The 19970-nt window shown below is 41.6% G+C and overlaps 2 protein-coding genes across 2 annotated transcripts; one reads left to right on the forward strand and one right to left on the reverse strand.

Moving 5' to 3' along the window:
• The first annotated feature begins 239 nt into the window (after positions 1-239).
• On the forward strand, positions 240-8639 carry MPHOSPH6 (M-phase phosphoprotein 6). Its single transcript, XM_075101283.1, has 5 exons — positions 240-401; positions 4347-4459; positions 6034-6124; positions 7155-7252; positions 7711-8639. The coding sequence occupies exons 1-5, from the start codon at positions 351-353 to the stop codon at positions 7853-7855; spliced, it is 498 nt and encodes a 165-aa protein (XP_074957384.1). The 5' UTR covers positions 240-350; the 3' UTR covers positions 7856-8639.
• On the reverse strand, positions 8631-19962 carry LOC142060918 (arylamine N-acetyltransferase, pineal gland isozyme NAT-10). Its single transcript, XM_075101281.1, has 2 exons — positions 18093-19962; positions 8631-15553 (listed from the first exon to the last, which is right to left on the reverse strand). The coding sequence occupies exon 2, from the start codon at positions 15546-15548 to the stop codon at positions 14676-14678; it is 873 nt and encodes a 290-aa protein (XP_074957382.1). The 5' UTR covers positions 15549-15553; positions 18093-19962; the 3' UTR covers positions 8631-14675.
• Positions 19963-19970: the final 8 nt, after the last annotated feature.

Genomic DNA, 19970 nt, shown 5'->3' on the forward strand with positions numbered 1-19970 from the left:
AATGCACAAGCATTGATAAGAAATCTCAGGTTTCCCTACTAATTTCCCTTTTCATACCGACTCACGTTTATCTCCCCTTCGCACACCCGATCTCCCTCCACACACATAACCGGCTCCGCAGAGAAAAGTTGTTTTATTTAACGCTGTTTCCGCACCAACCGCGACCCCCCGGCCCCGGGCGCCCCACCGCCCCTCCGGGCCGTGGGCTGGGGCCTGTCCCTGCAGCCGCGCCCCGGGCGCGGAGGGTGGAGCCGCGCCGTCGCCTCCTCCCGCCCCTCCTCCGGCCTGCGCGGCCGCGGCGCTACGCGAGCGCGGGGATCCAGCGCGGCCTGCGGGCAGCGCCGGCCGCCATGGCCGTGGAGGTGAAGACGAAGCTGTCCAAGAACCTGCTGCGCATGAAGGTGAGGCGGCGGGCGGCGGCAGGCGGCGGCGGGGCCCCGGAGGCGGGCAGGGGAGGAGGAGAGGCGGAGGCCTGAGGCCTGGCCCGCGGCGGGGAGGAGGGCAGGGCGGCCGGGCCCCGCTGCTGTCGGGGAGCCGCCCGCCGCCGGCACGATGCCGTGGGGCGGCCCTGGCAGCGGCGGGAGGATGGGGCCGCGCCGCCATCCCACGCGTGTGAGGCGGCCCGTGAGGAGCCGCGCCGTGCTGTGCACAGCTGGGGGGGGTCTCCTGGGTAAACTAGGCCATCTCGGGGGCCCTTCGCCCTGTCTGCAGCGGGCCATCTGCCCTCGTCTGACACACGGGCACGAGTGTCTCCTCCCTGCCGTAATGCGCGTTTTAAAACATATATCTACTTTCAGCCTCGTTCGCCCTTTCATTAGGCCTGCAGCTATGTGGCCTGCTCCCTTCCAGCTTCGCCGGCAAGTGGCCATTTCAGAGAGCTGTCGCAAGCATCGAGCTGCTTAAAGGCTAGCAAGAGGTCTCAGGGGGTTTGCAGGCTGCGGGGTGCTGGGGGGTTGCATCCCGGAAAGCAGCTTCACGGTTGTGGCAAAAGTCTCACCCCAGGAGCCAAATTTGGGGCACCATTTGGGGGTCCTCTGCAGTTAGGTTCCTTATCATGAATAAAAATGATAAGGCTTCTTCCCCCGCCACGCACACACGTTGAAATTAAAATATTAATGTTGCTTGCCTATTTAGGGGAGCTTTTAATCTTAGGGGGAAAAAAAATCTTTTTTTTTATTGTGTCCATGTTTTTGTCTGTTTACATTGATGGCTAATAAAATACCCAACCTAAATGGCAGTGTTAACTCCTTTCCCAACTCATAAATGCAAGGGCTGTTCGTAACATCGTGACATGCCTGTTACCCTTGGAATTGTGAATCTCATGTCGAGTCTGATGTGAAATTAGTCTCTGCTTACTGGCTAATGGATTCTGCTTCACGTCGTGTACTACAACACCTAATTCAGTACAGTACATCCTCCTGTGATTGATGGTTCTTTATTGCTGGAAAACAACCAGTGAAAGTTGAGTTGCCATTAATTTTTTTAAAAATGTTAATATCCATTAAATTTTTATAACTGAATATGATGGGGCCTTTGTGGCCTGTGATGTTTTATGTAACCATTTTTTTCCCCCACATATTTACATGGGCCTATATTTCAGACACTGGCTGAAAGGAGCTTAGCTGACTTCCATTCAATCTACCACGTAAAGTGTACTCTTCTACAGTAAGATGGTGGAATTTCTACCCCAATTAACAGATGCTGCTAATGAAAGACTAAAACTCATGCACTGGGGGATCAGAACACATCTTTCCTTGCTTTCAAAAGGGTGTAGGTGTTGAGCTTAGTTAGCCAGCAGTGTATGACAGAGTAAGACTCCCATTACCTGCATTGCAACATCATTATTTTTTCTTACCTGTATGTAATACTGTCCTTTAAAGTGAGATTTCTGCTTCTGTTTTTTGCCAGTTTATTAACCCCCTGGAGATTTCAAATGACAGTTTTTAGGTTTTCTTCCTTGGAAGGCTGTGGAGAAGCAGCCTGTGAATGTGCTGCTGTGACATTTGCAGGTTTACAGTCCGGGCAGTAGTAACCAGCTTTGAAGAGATGAGTAGGTTTTGAAAAGGTCATACATAGATCTCGTATTTAGCACTTTCCTTCTGCAGATCTTGTTGTTTACAAATGTTTTAATTAATCCTTTAGCATATGTATTATCACAATTCAACAGTCAGGTGAAGTGTCACCCGAAGGTGTCATGTGGTCAGTGGTGGCGGTGTGAAGACCCTTTGTGCTAACTACCGGACCACATGTGCTCGCCTCTTGATGTCGAAGGATGGCTCATGCTTTTAGATCTTGCACCATCTGGTCCAGGTCCCATTGTTTGGGGAAACTAATCCAAATAACCACTCGGTTACCTACTTACATACTCTGTCTACCACAATGGGTATATCTTTAGTTCATCCATGTGTGTTTACATTTTAGATAAATGTGATCATGTATTTTTTATCTAGTTATTCCTGTAATAATCTTTAGGGACATAATCTTTAAAATGTAATGTGAAATGAGTATTTAATTGGGTGCTTGTAGCAGAATTTCTCCTGTTGAGATTTCTGACTGGCTAACCAATTTCCTTGAGCAATATGGTTTTCCACATGATAGATTCCCTTATTTTCCTCAAGAAGATACAGTAATTTTAATTGGAAAGCTTTGACATATTTTGGATCAACTCAGAAAAGAAAAGTCAATTTTTCTTTCATTAAAGATCTTGTACAAATGGATGCAAATAGAAATATAAATGGAAAACGAGACAGTAGCGCTATATTGGCTTTTACTTCAGAGTTTGCTTTGATGTGCTTGGGCATTTTCTAAAGACTGAAAAGGTGTGGGGGTGTATATAATATATATATTACATATCTGTATTACCTATATACTTTAAATAAGCCCAGTAATGCAGGAGGTTTTTGTGGGAGGGAAACGTTTTGCAATGCTGTCTTGGGCTTTACCCCCAGCCAAGCCCATTTTAGCTGGGACCTAAACAACATCCAAGTCTCTGCCAGTGTTCAAGGGATGGATGTGCCCCACTGGCACATTATCTGTCAGACTGACGGCTTATCTAAACATAAAAATGATGCTGCAGTAAATGAGGGGGGTAAAATCAGTTGATATGAAATTCCTCTGCGGTGTTGCACATACAGGTATGCTTTGATAGCCACAAAGCAATTTTTGTACAAGAGTGTGTATAAACTGTACTGGTAGACTTGCCTCTAGCTGGGTGTTACACTGGTATAAAGGTACACCTCTGGCAGTTATTCAGAGACTTTCTCTAGACCGTAAGAGAGGTTCCAGCTCTTAGGCATGCAAAAAGGATTACTACTGTAAAGTTGTGAAGAGTTCTCTTTTTCCCAGCATGTTTAACATTGTTGATACTTGAATTACCACTCAGTTCAGGCACCTGACAAATGGAAATAAAAGGGGTGTTTCACATACATCAGGTCTGTAACTTTGCGCTCTCAGCAATATTTCATAGGCTGTGGCAGATGTCCTCTTTTAGTCCCAGCTGTGAGAGAGGTTACTGTTCCTATCTGCCTGTTCCCATCCTCTGCCAAAGGTTACCATCGAGAAATTAATTTACAGGAATGTCCTTGTATTAGGCAAAATTAGGAGCCTTACCCTAAACTAAATTATTGGTTTCATCTAACTTGGCAGCCTGTTCCTGCAGGCGCTTACACATACTGCTGGACTGATGCTTTGGTGGGTCATCGATGAGAAGCTAAGAGCTGGTAACATCTTCCTCTAGCGCAGCCAGATACAAAAGACTTCTTTTTGTAACCTCAGTTACCTTTTTCCACTTCCAAAGGCAGGTTGCAGCCTTCAGGGCTACAAATGCAAGCCAGTTCATTAAAAGAAACCTGAGAAAAGAGGACGGTTTAAAGTATCGGTGTTTCAAACAATGGCCAACCTGGAGTGACCCACCTCTAGCTCAGAGCTCCAATGCTGTTTGTATGGGTGGTGTTGGTTTCTGACATGCAGCAGTAACTAACACCGTTATGTTCTCTCTGGCCTTTGCTGAAAGGTTAGAAAAATCTTAGCAAATTGTTGTTAAGCAGTTGTAGCAACTCAGATCCATTGAAACTAAGCAGGAAAGGTCAGTCTCTTTGTGTATAAGTACAGATGTGGCTGACTGTTGACTTGCAGTAGGTAGCTGTGATCAGCAGTTGTTTACTTTTCCACTGCCTGTTTGCCCAAACTCAGACCAAACCCAGAGAAAAATCACAAAAAGCATTTACTTTTTATCAGCTGTTAAATACTGTGTAATGGATAATTGCCATCATGTAATTATTGCATGCTCAGAACATACTCGTGATGCAAAACACTGAAGCTGTGTGTTTATGTGTCTTTGGTTTTAGTTCATGCAAAGGGGTCTGGATGCACAAACTAAAAAGCAGCTAGAAGAGGAAGAAAAGAAGATAATTAGTGAAGAACACTGGTATCTTGATTTACCAGATCTAAAGGAGAAAGAGTAAGCTAGTACCCTTTTGTACTTCTTATCACCGTTGGATTGTTGTGGAGTGGGAAGAGAATATACATATTTTTCCCTATAAAATAAGTATTATTAATAACCGATTAACAGAAGCAAAAATAGTGACAGACTGACATTTCAGGTTTTTTTAAATTATTATTTATTTTCAGGGACATGCTCAAGGTTGCCTAGTGCAGTTGACCTACTTCCATTTCTTGTGTGTGGTGGTTTCTTTCACTCACAGTTTCTTCTAGGTGCATGTAATTAGTTTCTTTCAGGCAGGGACCAATTCATTTACTGCTGCTTTTTCCCTTCATTTGAAAAAAGAAGTTTGAAACCTTGTGTTAGTAAATTCAGCTGCAGTCACACAGTTAGGTCCATTCAGGACAGAACTGTCTTCTTCAGTCCAGCTCACTTCAAATCCAGTTTTTGAAACAGGAGAGATAATGGCAAAAATAAAGGAAGGCTTAGCTAATAATGAAGAAAATGTTCATTCCTGTTATTTAGAAAGGTGCTTTGAATAGCTAGAGAACTACTTTTAAAACTGCTTTATTTTTGTCCTTTCAGAAGAGGACAAAAATTCCACTGAGGCAGAACATACGTAACTTTTAAAAAGCTGGGATCCAGGGAATTAACTGTAGTTGAATAAGGTCATTGATAAACTATTTTCCATTACTGTTGGCAGACATGACAAAAAGGTATCAGCTTCAGTTGCAGCAAGGAAGGTTTAAGCTGGACATTGGGAGAATTTTTCTAACAATGAGGCTATTGAAGCACTGGAATAGATTGCCTAAGGAGACACTGGTTTCTTCATCATTGGAAGTCTTTTGAGGACAGGTTAGATGGACCTCTGCTGTTCATGGTACATGTTTAACTGATCCCACCTTGAGGTAGGAGAATGAGCTTGATTTCTTCAGCCTAGCTTCCTATGACCGTAGGATTTTGTTTTACATGGGAGATGAAGAAGAGGGAAGAGGTGCATATGTGTGCGAGGAAAAGAAGGATAGAACAATTCACGGAAGTACTTTTATCTAATGTGTGTATTATGAACGCTTCAGGGTCATGTTTCTTTTCTCGCTCCATGCTCATTAGAAGAGGAAAAAAAGAGGGAGAAAGGGGAAATCTTTCTCTGCTGAACAGAGAATTACACAGTGTTCTATATCCTGACAGACTCAACTAATGCCAGGTCTAACATCACAATGAAAAATTAATTAGAAGCTTTTGCTGGTGTAGTAATGCCACCTGGAGAGTGATATTTATGTGGTATTTTTATTCTGGCAAAAGCATTAATGTAGGTGGAATCATACCAGCAAAGAGTGATTTTTGTCAGGAGAGTTAATTTTGCTTGTGGAACTGGCACAGCTTTACTGGCAAAAAGTATTTCTTTGCACTCCAAGCTCCTTGTATTGAAAGATTTATCAAAGCAGTTAAGCTTCAGAAAGTAGTTGATGGTTTAAAATACACTGTGGTTTTGTTTATTTGTGCGGGGGGAAGACAGCAAATGCTTCTTGCATTTGTTTAACTTGATTATTTTAAAGCACTCTGACAAATGCTGGGTTTGGGGTTTCATGCAGGAGCTTTATAATAGAAGAGAGGAGCTTCATGCCATGTGAGGATCTACTTTATGGCAGAATGTCCTTCAAAGGATTCAATCCAGAAATTGAGGTACCATTTAAATATTCTGTTTTGAGGTGGTCTTGCATTAGGATTGAAGCCCTGGGGGAAGGGGATTTGAGTGTTCATACTGCATGCTGTTAGGCCTTTGCAACACCTTGCATAAATCCTCCCATGCACAGGAAATCCCTGATTCAAACCAAGATGTTGATCAATGCACCATCTGGTAACTAGAAGCTTTTTATGTCCTTGCGTTGATGGTCAGTAATTGCATGACTCCTGCAGATTTTCCTTCCCTGAAGTGAGGAAACTGTCCCACATGCTGCTCACCAAAACAATTGCTCACTTTTCCTCCTGCCATTTAATTTAGAGTCCAATCCTACAAACTTTCAATGCTATTTATTCAACACTTACTTGTGTAAGTAAGGGCTTAAAGTTCCAAAGTAAAAATTCTGGGTGAAAGAGTCTTTTAATTTCTTCCTGGCTTGATTCATGCTGATAGAACTACAATGAGCTAGTAATAAAAATGTTACACCACTGAACTGAAGCAAGAGGATGAAGATGTAAAGACTAAGAGGTGTGCAAAAGGCTATGCAAGGTGTTTTACTAGGGGATTCTTTTAGTTATTTTGAACTTGCTCTCACTGTGACTTGGTGTATTTCTTCATGATTTTTACTAGTAGTTTATTGTAAATCCTTGCAGATATTTTTCTTTCCTAACAAAACTAGTTCAAGGCCTATGTGCTAGCATCATAATGAAAAATTAATTATGATCTAATTCTGTGGTCTCCTGAAGATGTTTGGCATGCCCTTGAGGATGTTCGAATAGTACAATTCACTGAAAACCCTGGGTTTGCCTCTTTTCCCAAAGGCAAACTCTAAACTCGGCTTAGCAACAGGCAAGCACGTTGTCTTTTCTTCATGAGCTTTCGTATCAGTTTGCTCTAGCCCAACCAGGGAAGAGCAAATAATTACTAAATTTGATTCTTACCTTTTATGCATTTCTCCTACCAGTGAATTTCAGCATCGTTGCCATTGTGTTAGGGTTACATGTTTAAGGTATTTTTTTACTTCATTTTCAGAAGTTAATGATCCAAATGAACTCTAAGTGCAAGGAAGAAGAAATTGAAGTGGATGATAAAATGGAGGCTGATGTGTCAGATGAAGAGATGGCCAGAAGGTAAGTTATATTTTATGATATAATCAATATTAGCTAGGAATATGATACGTTACTGCATTATATGTGGGAAAATAAACCCCCAAAGCAAACAAACACAATAAAACAACAAAAAACCCACAACAGAATATGGTACTTTACAGAACTGATTTTCCAGGAATTCTGGTGTGTATTGAGTGGAATCTCCATCACTTTTGGGGGTTAAATGTCTTGTAGAGGTTTTCTGCCCTTTGATATCCAGGTATTCCATGCTAATTCCCTCCTTGTTCCAGACTGCTAACAAACCCAAACTATCAGAATGAATAATAATGTAATAAGTGATAATGTAGTACTTGTGCTGCTTAAGCTTCTGATGACCGGCTTTTTTACACCACTTAAATTGTTGATTAGATTTATGATGTGCTCCATTGAAGTTTTCTCTGATTTTAGTAAAAGCTGCAAATTTTTTATTATCTTTGCAGATATGAAACATTAGTGGGAACAATAGGGAAGAAATTCTTGAGAAAAAGAGACCAACGCGTACTCCAGGATGAAGATGAAGATGGGAATAGTAACACAAGACCTAGTAAAAAAGCTAAGAAAAAGTTCTTAAAACCGCAGGATTAATGTCAGCTGTACAACTGGAGCTAATAGAAATGTTATCTACCAAATATACTACCACGACTGGAGGTTGTTTGGAGTTTTTGCTATTTAATGTAAAGGACAGGTTTGTAAATCTGAGTCTGTTCTCATTGAAAATTTTACCATCCACGTGACAAACATTTTTCAAGGTGGATGTGTGTATAATGGATGTCATACATCCTTTCCGCTCAGCAACTTTTAATGTTTCAGCCTTTTTAAATGTTGTGCATAACATGATCGAGTGTCACGCGCGGTCGAGAGCAACTTTATTTACAATTTGTGGTGACATCTGAAAGAAGTATTTGGAGTAAAGATGAGCTTTGTCCAGTCCGGTCAGGCGGTTCAGCTTTCGCTGTGTTTTTTTTATTATGAAAATGAAAACCTTTGCTGTCTTCAAATTGAAAAAAGTCAGCAGAAACATGTGTTTGGGTTTGGGCTTTTTTTTTTTTACTGTGCTAAAAATAAGACAGGAAAAGAACAGAGAGATAAAATCCATTTTGTAGAATTTTATTTTATATAAAGCTTATTTAAAAATAGAGGGGTTTGTAGTAAAATTTTATAGAGCAAACCAAATATTGGGCAACATTTACAGTTTGACACTTGAGCAGATTGTGAGTCTTAATTTCTGTCTTCCAAAAGAAGTTTGCTAATCTTGTCTCTTTTTCAACAAAAAAAAAAACCATCTTATAATTATCTAGGTCTTGTCATAAAAGCATAATAACAGCTTCAGAAACGTATTTGAAAGCTGAATAAAGCCTGATTTTTATTTTTTTTTGTGGTTAATGATTGTGGTTTAGCTAATTTAATGTAAAAATGATGCTAAATACAATCTGATGGAAGAAGCGATCCTGTTTTGTGCTGGCCACAGATGTCCCCAAATATTAGTTGACTGCACTGACGACTTCTGCTTAGTGTGCAGTGGAGCCATCTGAGGTAATGTTCGGACAGAAACATCATGCCCTTTGGTCCGTCGGTGCTCTGGGCGTACTGAAAAATGTCAGTGTGGTCTTGTCTAAAATCATAGCAGTTCTCTGTGTCCTGTCTTTCAACAAGAAATATTTCTTTCTGTTACGTCATTTCGTCTAAGTTACTCATCCTTACTGCTGACTCTGCAGAAAGAGGACTTTGTTAAATGGCAGCAAGCACTGGCCATTCTGTCATGGACACAAGAAGCTTTTTTTAACAACTCAGTGAAGCAAGATGTGAAACTCAGTTATATAAAGAAAGAGACTGTGTGTCTGCTGTATTTTTTATGTGATATATGAACTATAATCCATATATCAAGGGCACCTCATTAGATATTCAAGATGGATCACACATGGGAAGAGAAATATACTTTTAACCTAGTAAGGGGACCTTATACAGGTGGAAAGTCTGTGATTCATGATCTGAGATAGTTTTTCAGAGCTAATTAAATGCTGCTGGTTCAATTACTTAAAACCTGATCATATATTATTGCTAGCTGAAAAGAAGTTAATGATGGCAAGACATTTTTCTTCCCATGGAAGTTGTGACCTGAGCTAAGAAATGATTTATTGTTGGTCATCACAAGAAAAACTCAGAATATATCCCATTATTCTTTCTTGCTTATTAGTAGGAAAATTATCCCCCTCTCTCTGAACACATTACTTCAAGGGGCAGAGAATTTCTGCATAGCTGTGCTAGATAGTTGAGAGGGAAAATGTGTTCTAGTGAACCACCAGCAACCAGGAGGTGTCACTGTGACTGCACAGCCTGAGGCAGTGGCTTGGAGAAGGCTCCAGTGGTGTCATGTAAAGGAGCTTTTGGGTAATTTTGATAACTTAGTGGCTCACATGAACTCTGTGTGAAGTCTTTTTTTGTCAAGGTTCTATGCTGAGAGCTCTTCTGCATTTCAGAGTTCTTTTCAGTCCGATGGGGGTAATTTTGCACAGTTAAAGGGCATTCTGCTGTACGTTGGTCCTTAATTTCATGTCATTTCCTGAGGGATGGCTGGAAACAAGAGTGACATGCTGCGTGGGTAAGAGTGTGAGTGAACTCTCAACAGCTTCCTAGGAAATCCATGATCTTGGAATTTGGGAGGGCGGGAAGGGTCATTCTTTGGTTTCTTAAGCATGCCCAACACCAGCTATGAAGAAATGATAGATTTTGGTTTATTGTCTTCAAATCTGGGTGCTCTGCTGTTCACATTTAGCTGGTGGCTGGGTGAGCTATTGAAATGCTACAGTAAGAACAACTGCTAATTTTTAGCACAATCTCTTATTCACGTGGAGTTTGTGAAATACACCTTTAAAAGCACTGTTCGTAGTGCATTCTTACGAGCAAGACAGCCCTACGTGGCTTTTTAAAATGTACTTATAAGTGCCCCGAGTTACAAGCAGGCATTTTATGATGGGATCTGAAATACCCATCTGTATTTCCAACCTTTTAAATGCGCGCACACACGCGCACGCGCGCACACACACACACACACGTGTGTGTATATATGTACGTATGTATTTTAAGCCTGGCTCGAGCTTCCTAGCCAGGGTAGAAGCATTCTGCTATATGAAATCTGTGTTTGAACTGCTCTCGACAGAGATGTCAGTAGCAGCGAAATACTCATCATGCAAACCTACATTAACTCAAGCTTTCTTGGCTCTGACACAGTCTCAAATGCAGACCCTTTTTCACGTTCAGCTTCCTAAGCTGTAGAACTTTCCCACGTGGTCGTGCTTCTAAACGAAAAGCATTTCTTCTTTGAGAACAAAAGCAAGTTGGGTAAGCGGTAAGCATTTTTGTTAAAGAAAATGGCTGTCCACAAAGTTTAGTGGGTAAAGAGTTATCAGACACCAGAAGTGTTTGTGCCTGTTACGGTAAGGTACCTTTTAAAGCAAACAAAGCAGTGCCTGCGCTGTGGTTCATGCTCACCGACAGCTCGCAGCATTTGGTTTAAGCCCGTCTCTTGTTAGGTAAATTTTTGCCCCTCCCTTTGACAGGCTGACTTTATTTCTGTAATAACTGCTGACATTGGAAACATGGAAGTATTGAACAACTTTGTCTTTCTTGCTGATGTTTCTCATTTTGTTACTTTTATTCTGCTTAGTATTGGATCTTAAGAAGTCCAGGACCAGAGTCCAACTGAGGCGAGCCATCCTGTATCCTCCCGTTAGTAATGCATGAGCCGATTAAACTTTGATTCTCTGGGGAGGGGGGAGGATGTTCAGTGGTGCCATGGAGTTTGAACAGTGTTTCTTCTCTTATGTGTCTTGTTTCCTAATAAGACACTCCATTATACAATTCCACAATTGCGGATGGCTGTCGTTGCCATGGGGCATTGCATGTGTGTGTAACGGGCAGCTGGGCTGGGATTCTGGGACTTAATCCAGCATTCAGACTTTAAAAGAAATTGTCTCGTCTTTCTATTAATTGGAATACCATACTTTTAAATTGTATTTGGAATGATACAAGTCCTGGGTGGGGGGTTATAAGCATTTGTTCTGCTTCATTTCAACAACAGTCAACAACTAAAACTGCATGATAGCTTAGGCTCTCATTAAACCTTTCTCAGAGAGTGTTCATAAAGCCTAGTGGTGGTGAAAGATGTCAAACATCCTGTGTTTCTGTTCTGCATGTGAACACAGGTTTCGCTGAGAGCTGATGCTTTAAGGACTTGGTTGTTTCTTTTGTTTTCAGTCTGGGAGAGCTGTCTCCCTTCTAAGTAATGCCTTGCTAATGGATCCCCAGCCTGAGGCCTCTGGGATTGTTTGGTTTTGTTTGTTTTTACACCGGTCTCATCTCAAACCCTTGAGGCATTTTGGGTTTGACATTCACACCTCAGTAATTTGCTTTTGTCAGCTTTTGGGGAGCTTTAGTTAAACTGTGAAACTGTTCCTCAGCTGTACATGTTGACATTTCTTTGTGTGGTTTGATATTGCACAGGAGGACCTGGTTATAATTGTCACACCGAGAGGAAAAATCCTGCTCAGAGAGTGGCTATCAACAGATGGAGTCGGGGAGACAGTTGAAGCCTCAGTCCCGTGGATTTTTAGTAACTGAATAGTAGAAGGGGATATCTGAGTCCCCTCATTGCAGGCCCAGTTAAAAACGCTGATATGGGTCCGTAGACCTCTGCCCAAGAAACCCTTGCACACCATAACCTGAGCAATTACCTGGGAGCAACGGCAGGAACATCTCTAGAGAAGTGTGGAGTTATACTGGTCAACAACCGGTCTGTTAATGGCTGTCCTCGAGACAAGAGGCAGCGGCACCAGAAAACAACTGTAGTTCACTGCATAGAGAAATATGGTTTGGTGACCTGGGTGAAGGCAGGTGGAAATTTCTGTCAGCTAGAATGGAGGTGGTGAATGTTTTGAAGCTCATAATGTCCCTTGGGGCCTTGGGGAACACCTTGGTTTGATCAATCATTTAGAAAGGGGTAAAAACCCTTAACGGGACCTTAGTACGAGAGAATAACATGAACACAAATTAGAGAACAAAGTCCTTAGTTCCACTATTTCTAGAAAAGCCACGTTCCCGCCTCAGTGAGATCTTTCAGTGTCCCCTATCGCCTCCTGCTTGGCCCTTGGTTCCTTGTCCCTGTGCCAGTACGCATGTGCCCAGGCCATCAGCCGCCACCACGGCCGGTCAGCAGGCAGGAGCCAGCACACACTGCGGCCAGCCCAGAGCTGTTGGCTGCTGAGCCCAGCAGAGGAAGCAACTACTGGACCTCCTCTTCAGTAATCGTCTTCTTCCTCACCCCATGAGCTTTTTTTCCAGAATCTTGTAGGAACTTACCATCTCCAACACTGCTGTCAAATTTGGTCAGTATTGGCCTGTTTGGTTCAAGAAGTTTGTGGTGAGATGGGTTGGCCAGCAGATAATAGTACGATTGAGCAGACCTCATCATTTACTTAGCAAGTGGTGTGTGCAGGAGTCATGCAGTTGGGGTGTCGGCTGTTGCTCCAGCAACTCCTTATTTTATTTTCCTTTATTTATTTTCAGGTAAACACTGAGAACATTTGTAAAATTTATAATCAGATGATGTCCTTTGAGCAAAAAGATACACTGTCAGTGGGAGGAATCAACCAATACTCAGGATTGTCATAGATTGAGGAGAAAGGGTGTTTTTCAGTGTTACTGCTGGTTTTTTGAAGCATTTGAGAATGTTTCCCCTTTCTCAGTGGTTTCCTTGTTTGGGATTTTTGAAAAAAAAATTTTTAAATGGGGAAATGTGATTATGAAATAATTCTAAAGAAAAGGATTCCTTCAGATTTGTTCAGCTCCTTGTTCTTTTTCATTTTGACAGAGAACTTGTGACACTAAAGCCTCTAGCACACCAAGTGGTACTTATCCAGGATAGCTGTAGGGACTCATGTTTGCTGTACACAAAGAGGCAAAATTAAGGGAAGAGTGGGGTTAGCCTCATTGTTCTACCTTTGTTATACAAATAATTTGCAATGCTAAAAAAACAGAATTTCCACCACTTTTGGGATAGAAGTAAATCTAAGCCAGTTGTGATGTTTAAACCCTTTAGAGGATGATTGCTTATCAGAACCAAAGCTTGTAGGTCTCTCCCTAGAGCCCATCAGCCACAGTAATGCTGCAGTATATACAGTCTGCATCACCAGGAAACAAGTACTTACCAAAAATTACTTTGGAAAGTTTACTGCAGCAATGGCAAAAGGGATGCATGTGATGATGATTTTAATTTTGTACTATATTTTGTCAGTGAAAGAATTATGCCTCCTAATGTTCCTTTCAAAGATGACATTGTTTTACTTATATTAAAGGTGTCGCAGTTAAACCCCAGCTGGCAACTAAGCCCCACCCAGCTGCTTGCTCCCTCATCCCCAGTGGGATGGGGGAGAGAATCAGAAGAGTAGAAGTGAGAAAATTCATGGGCTGAGATAAAGGCAGTTTAACAGGGAAAGCAAAAGCCGCGCACACAAGCAGAGCAAACCAAGGAATCCATTCCCTCCTCCCCACGGGCAGGGGGTGCTCAGCCATCCCCAGGGCAGCAGGGCTCCATCACGCCTAACGGTGACCTGGGAAGGGAAACGCCATCACTCCAAACGTCCCCCCTTCCTCCTCCTCCCCCAGCTCTATGTGCTGAGCCTGACGCCATGTGGTGCGGGACATCCCTGGGTCGGTTGGGGTCACTGTCCCGGCCGTGTCCCCTCCCAACCCCTGGTGCCCCCCAGCCCCTCGCCGGTGGGGTGGGGTGAGGGGCAGAAATGCCTTGACTCTGTGCAAGCCCTGCTCAGCAGGGACTGAAACAGCCCTGGGTTATCAGCGCTGTTTCCAGCACAAACCCAAACGGCAGCCCCACACTAGCTACTGTGAGGAAAATTAACTTTATCCCAGCCAAAACCAGGAAAAAGTAGAGAAATGAGATGATTTGTGAGTGGTTAGATCTTGTGAAAAATTAAGTTTTAAATACGTACTTCATTGTCTAAATGTTCGAAATGCCTTTCTCCCTATAATAACCACAGAAAATGTGTTGGCAGCATATCAAAATTAATAATCCATACTCCTACTTATGTGCTATAGGCACTCCAAAATTTCCCAGACATATTTATTACCCAAGTTTATAACCAGATTCAAATCAGATCCTACATTTGTGCCAAAAATTGAACTGCAGTTATCTCACAGCAAATAATTCTATCTACCTGACAGAAGAGTCTTAAATTCCTGATTTTTCCAGAGTGAAATTCACTTTAATCTGGTATTAATGTATTTTTCCTTCAATCGCTTCCAAAAGTATCCCGTAGTCTTACAGTAGCGATTGCGTAGACAGTGAAAGGTACTGTAAATGCATAGCATTACTGTAGTTTTTTCTGGTAATCTAGATTGTGTAAAATCCTTTGACATTAATCGGGACAAGTTTTCTATCTAGAGTTATGTTGAATTTCTCTTTGAGTGTTTTTTCCACCTCTTCATCTTCAAGAGTCACAAATTCCACCAGATCCATATTTTCCTTGTAGTTGTATGTGGTCTCAGTAAGCGTCCACCCAATTAGCGCTCGAAAGCCATCAGTGGTCTGGAGGGTGCAGATGGACTTCTTTGTAAAAAGGGAATCTGGAGATGTCTGAAGGTATGTACACTGGAAACAGAAATCTTCCACTGTCCGTGGCTCAAGGCTGAACATATAAACTTTCCGACACTCTTTTTTCTCCAGAAGATCGGAATTAGAGAAATTTTGATTGGGGATATATTGTTTCCGTCTCATTTTCTCAAGGTACCATATGGCATTTTTTTCCGTGAAGCGAAAGATGCCGGGAGCCTGGGGCTGGTCTTTCCCCGACACAAGTTCCATTGGTTGCCACATCTGATAGGATACACCAAAGCCTCCATCAACAATATAGGCTTTGCCGTCAATAACTACCTTTACAAGGAGATGGGTCATGATGGTGGCGTACGCGTTTTGATGTGGATTGAACACATACGCTCCCAGAAAACTGGCGTCGTACCCTAGGCATTTCAGGACCCAGCCCAACAACTGGTTGTTTTCCATGCACCAGCCACCCCGCTTTCTCTGCACGATTTTGTTATAAACATGCTCCAACTCCAAAGTAATTTTCTCCCCACAATGGATGCTGAGGTTTTCGAAGGGAACAGCACGGATGTGGTGCTGGAATATATCAGTTAAGGTTTCCAAATCTTGTTTTTCAAGGGAACCTTTATAGCCAGTTCTCACAAAATACTCTTCAAGGTTCATGTCACCTGTAAAGGAAGGAATTGCGTTTTGGTTTTGTTTCTTTACATCAATGATTTATGACGCTGTGAAAAACTGCCCAGGCTGCTGCCAACAAAGATGCTTTAATCTACTGAACCTCATCAGAGTAGTTTTTAAAGGTAACAAGTACCCAGCGGTTCCCGGAGCAAAGAAGAGCAGTGCATGTGAGGGTTTGCTTTTTGGCTTAGTTAGAGTCATCCCTATAGCAAACAGCTGGTGCAATTTCAGCTTGATATGCCGTGGCTGCGAAACGGGGATTTGCTGTATTTGCCTTGCAACAGTGGGGTTAAGAAGAAATATAAGATCATGCTGGGGAGTGTTGAGGAGGTTTCATGAAAACCAGTCTAAATCCACTGTTCAGTGAAAGCAGTGTCAGTGAGGGAAGCTGTGTCATCTGCCAGTTGGAGGGAGAATAATCTGAGCCAGGATTCACATGTTCTTTTAATGAGTCTGCCACTGATCTACGTGACGGTAAATGAGTTGCTTGTTCGGTACATGTCGCTCTTTCACCACTTACAGAAAATGAAACTGATACTCCCTGCACATTGCGTAAAGCATGAAGTTTTATTCAGATAATTATAACTGGAAAAAAACCTCTGGCCTTTGCAAGTGTTGCAGACCACCGAGTCTCTTGTCTGCTCTGAGTGTTGCACAACTCATTTTGGTGTTGCAGTAATGAATCTGAATGGAGGTGAGTGACCTAAAAGTCAAAGAGCACACCTCTATTCCCCAGTGTGCCCCACATCTCACAGGGTGCCCTGAAAATTGCCAGGGGCTGCTTTACATCCTTCTAGTCCTGGCCTTTCTCAAAACTCACCTCATTCCGTCTAGAGGAGGCATAACAGAATTACCAAAACCTTGTAAAGTGCATTCCTGGTCTGGCCTGCCTCCAGCAGTGCCAACCTCCTGGCCTGCCTTGGTAGGACTCCTCTTGAGCCAGATTGCTGGATGGGGAACTACTCAGTTTATTTTCCGCCTTTGAATACCACGGAAAGTCACGCACAGTCATCTGGCTTTGGCCATGGCCATCGCAGTCAGCTGCTCACCGTTACGAGCTGGATGCTCTGTAAGCATCTGATAGATGTTGTTTATAAAACACACTGTAGATTGTCTGCTTGGGTACAGAGCTGGGCACAAAATGTTTTGAAGGCCTGAACCTTTGCAAAACAAGCACTGAGTGTTTCAGCAGTCTAGAGTTACTGCAAATATTTAGCTTCTTGACAACCCACAAAGCTACTTGGAAATCTTTTGTGCATACAGTAAGCCAAGGCTTAGACACTTAATATTAGTGACTCAGGAAGACTATTGTATTCAGATAAATTCAGCAGTGAACCATTGAATGTTTACTGGAAACTAGAATTTCTCAGGATGATTTTCAGTGACAGATTCATGATGTGCATGTGCATATGCATGGTATAGAAGCAGCTGTCCAAAGTGAACAGAGAGCCCCATCAAAAACTGCATATTATCTTCTACAGAAAGGGCTTTAATGTTTAAGTGTTTTGTTGGGGGACATTCTCAATGTAATATTTGTTAAGCAGAACATAAGACTTCTGGCACTTTTTTCTTTTGATTTGCAGAATCCGAGTCTATCCAATCCTACCTGCTCAAATTGTGAATGCTAAACAGATCGAACCAGCATAAAGCTGGTTCTTGATTTTATATTATTTGTAATCTCTCTCTGCAGCCCCATAATATGATTGATCAGCATTAGATCTTGACTGTAGGAGATGAAAGCTACAGTTCTTTTGAATTGTGAGCGGATCAGATGAAAAGCTAGATAGTGAAAAGGCAGTCCCACAAGTGTGGCTATGATTTATGCAGAGAAAAACACCAGCAGAAGATCTTTAAAGAACTATTTCTAAATGTGCATATTAAGCTGTTCACACAAAAATATTCCTTAACAGGACTATACACACTATCAGCAATTCCACTGTTAAAATACATTGTCTGCCTACTTTTATCCTAATATGTCAGCACATGGACTTTCTGGGGTATGCAAACTGGAGTTTGTCATTTCACTTTTTAAAGTTATTTTTAAAGGACTATAATTTTATTCCCATAAAGCAGAATCTATTGATTATTAGGTTGCTATTTTGCTTCCTTTGCCTTTGCAATAGGGTTGGACTTGATGATCCTGGAGGTCTTTTCCAACATTAATGATTCTATGGTTCCATGATTCGAAATAAAGTTAAAAATCTCAAAGAGTAACTTCCAACAAGAGGTTGTAGTTCTAAATTTGTATCAACCATTGTATCTAAACAAAAGCATCTCTTTCATAAGCAAGAGAATCTCCTCCTGAGGAGCAGAAAGACAGAAGAATTGAAATTGCAGTATCATTTTTTTTGCCATTTTTAAGAGCCCACGTATAGCAGGCAATATTTTAGCTCTATATCCACACATTTTTATAACATTTTTCCTAAAGACAATACTGCTTATGTTATTGCCCATGACCTTTACCATCCTAAATAAACCAAGGTCATTGTTTGGGTTTTTTGGAGTTTTTTTTTAAGAAAATAAACTTACCTCTTAAAATAGCCTTATTTATTTATTGATGTTTTCAGCTTCTGGGTTGTTTATTTCTGGGGCAGCTGTCAGTAAAGCCAGGAGTGGATACAAATTGCAAGGGTTGTCTTCCTCTTTAAGCTCTGCTGGCCCTCAGTCCTGAATCTTAAATGAGGAGAAGGGGCAGAGTCCACCCAAAATGAATGCACATTTTTGGACTTCGCTGATCCATAAGCAAATTAAACTTTGTTTCTTCTCTATTAGTAGATGTTTATGTTTTCCCCTAGTTAAGACGAGACTGAACTTGTTTTCCATGTAAAATAATTACAGTAGGCAGTTGCAAATGGCTCCGTAATTTTTTTAAATTCAATTATTGTTATATTGCGAGCCAGCACTTTGCAGTGGAGGAGAGTGATCTGCTTCCTCGTGGGTAACTGAATTGCCATCGTATTGCAGGCTGTGTTTTCCCAGGCTCTGCAGATGCACAAAAATGACCCTTCTTTGCTCACAAAGGAACTTTTTCGATCTGTTCAAAGCTTCCACTGCAGCAGGTAGTTATTCTGGAGCTGCCACGCCTGACGAATACCATGACAAATATTTATTTGCACGAAGTAATGCATTTCCTCTCTAAAACTTGGCCTTCAGCATCCTCAGAGTGTTGCAGGGCTGTTTATTTAATGCTCTCTCTCCTGAGTGCGTCTTCTCTTCATTTGACGGAGGTGGAAAGTCAGAGGTCCCCTGGATGGCAAAGAGCACATTAGACTGTATCTGGGAAAGCACCTGAGCTTTGCGCACATCAGGTGCCCTGTGAGCCTCTGTGGTTGACTAATATGAGCGTCAAAGTCTTTTCCTTGGCTGAGGACTGATGCTTTTCTGTCATACTCTTTCATGACATGTCCTGTATAGTACCTGCCACAGATATCATAAAGGTAAAAAGTTTTTGTGTTACATATTACGAGCTGTGAAACCACACCTGTGGCATGTCCTAACTTCCCAGTGTTTTTTTTTTCACATCTGCAGTATTACTTATTTAAGGTAGCTTTTGTGCATACTGTTTGTTATAAATATGAAGAGTCTTACATATAATACTGTCATGCCTGCGTGATGTCGCAGGAAGGTTACACCCCAAAAGTTTAGATTGTAGTCTGCAAAGGTTGATTTAACTTTGATTGTTTCCAATTCTTATACCAAAAGCCTGATTTTTAAGAACTGTTGAATCATCTCAGCTTCTGTTGATTTTGTTTCAATTTCAGAGACACAAATCAGACTCAGAAAAAACTGGACACTTGAAATTAGAGAGCTTTTGGGGTTTTTTAAGTGTCCTTGCACAAATAGCTCACTTTAAGCCAATTTGTGGTAAGGTAATAGGACTCAAGTCTTCAACTTGTTTCATCATAAGCTAATCAGCCCCTAATAGTGGCTTGTTTTGAGAAAGTCTTAACCTTTTTTTTTTATGAAGTCTTTGAAAGCCAAATTCAGCTCAACTTCTATTTCAGACTGTTAAAGGAAGAGAATAATTTGTAAAACTCTGCTGAGATGATGATTGGAAATAATACCAGAAAAGGTTAGAGGTCTTTTGTGTAAAATTGTAACACAGCTTCTCCTTCTGTATCGTTTTGGTCTCCTTTGCCACAAAATATATCTGAAATAAAATGAGATCCAGAGAGGTGGAACAAAACGTTATGGAGTCAAAAAGCAATTTCCATATGAGTAAATTAGAGGTAGTAAGAAGTCTCAGTTTCTAAAGGAAGAGAAGCTTAACAAAAAATATGCAATCTGTATATGCAGATAATTAGCAATGTACTTGAATTTACCAAGCTTTGTGTTCATCCGGATAGCTCACTTTAGAATCAGATCAATGTTATTAATGTTAATTTTATAACTTTTTATACTGGATAT

This window comes from Phalacrocorax aristotelis, chromosome 8 (genome assembly GCF_949628215.1).
Source record: "Phalacrocorax aristotelis chromosome 8, bGulAri2.1, whole genome shotgun sequence".
NCBI lineage: Eukaryota > Metazoa > Chordata > Aves > Suliformes > Phalacrocoracidae > Phalacrocorax > Phalacrocorax aristotelis.

Excerpts from the sequence above, each read along its gene's own strand:
- MPHOSPH6 (XM_075101283.1), top strand. The coding sequence starts at position 351 with ATGGCCGTGGAGGTGAAGACGAAGCTGTCCAAGAACCTGCTGCGCATG. Across the intron at positions 402-4,346 it reads AGAACCTGCTGCGCATGAAG|TTCATGCAAAGGGGTCTGGA; the intron begins GTGAGGCGGCGG and ends CTTTGGTTTTAG. Across the intron at positions 6,125-7,154 it reads GATTCAATCCAGAAATTGAG|AAGTTAATGATCCAAATGAA; the intron begins GTACCATTTAAA and ends CTTCATTTTCAG.
- LOC142060918 (XM_075101281.1), bottom strand. The coding sequence starts at position 15,548 with ATGAACCTTGAAGAGTATTTTGTGAGAACTGGCTATAAAGGTTCCCTT.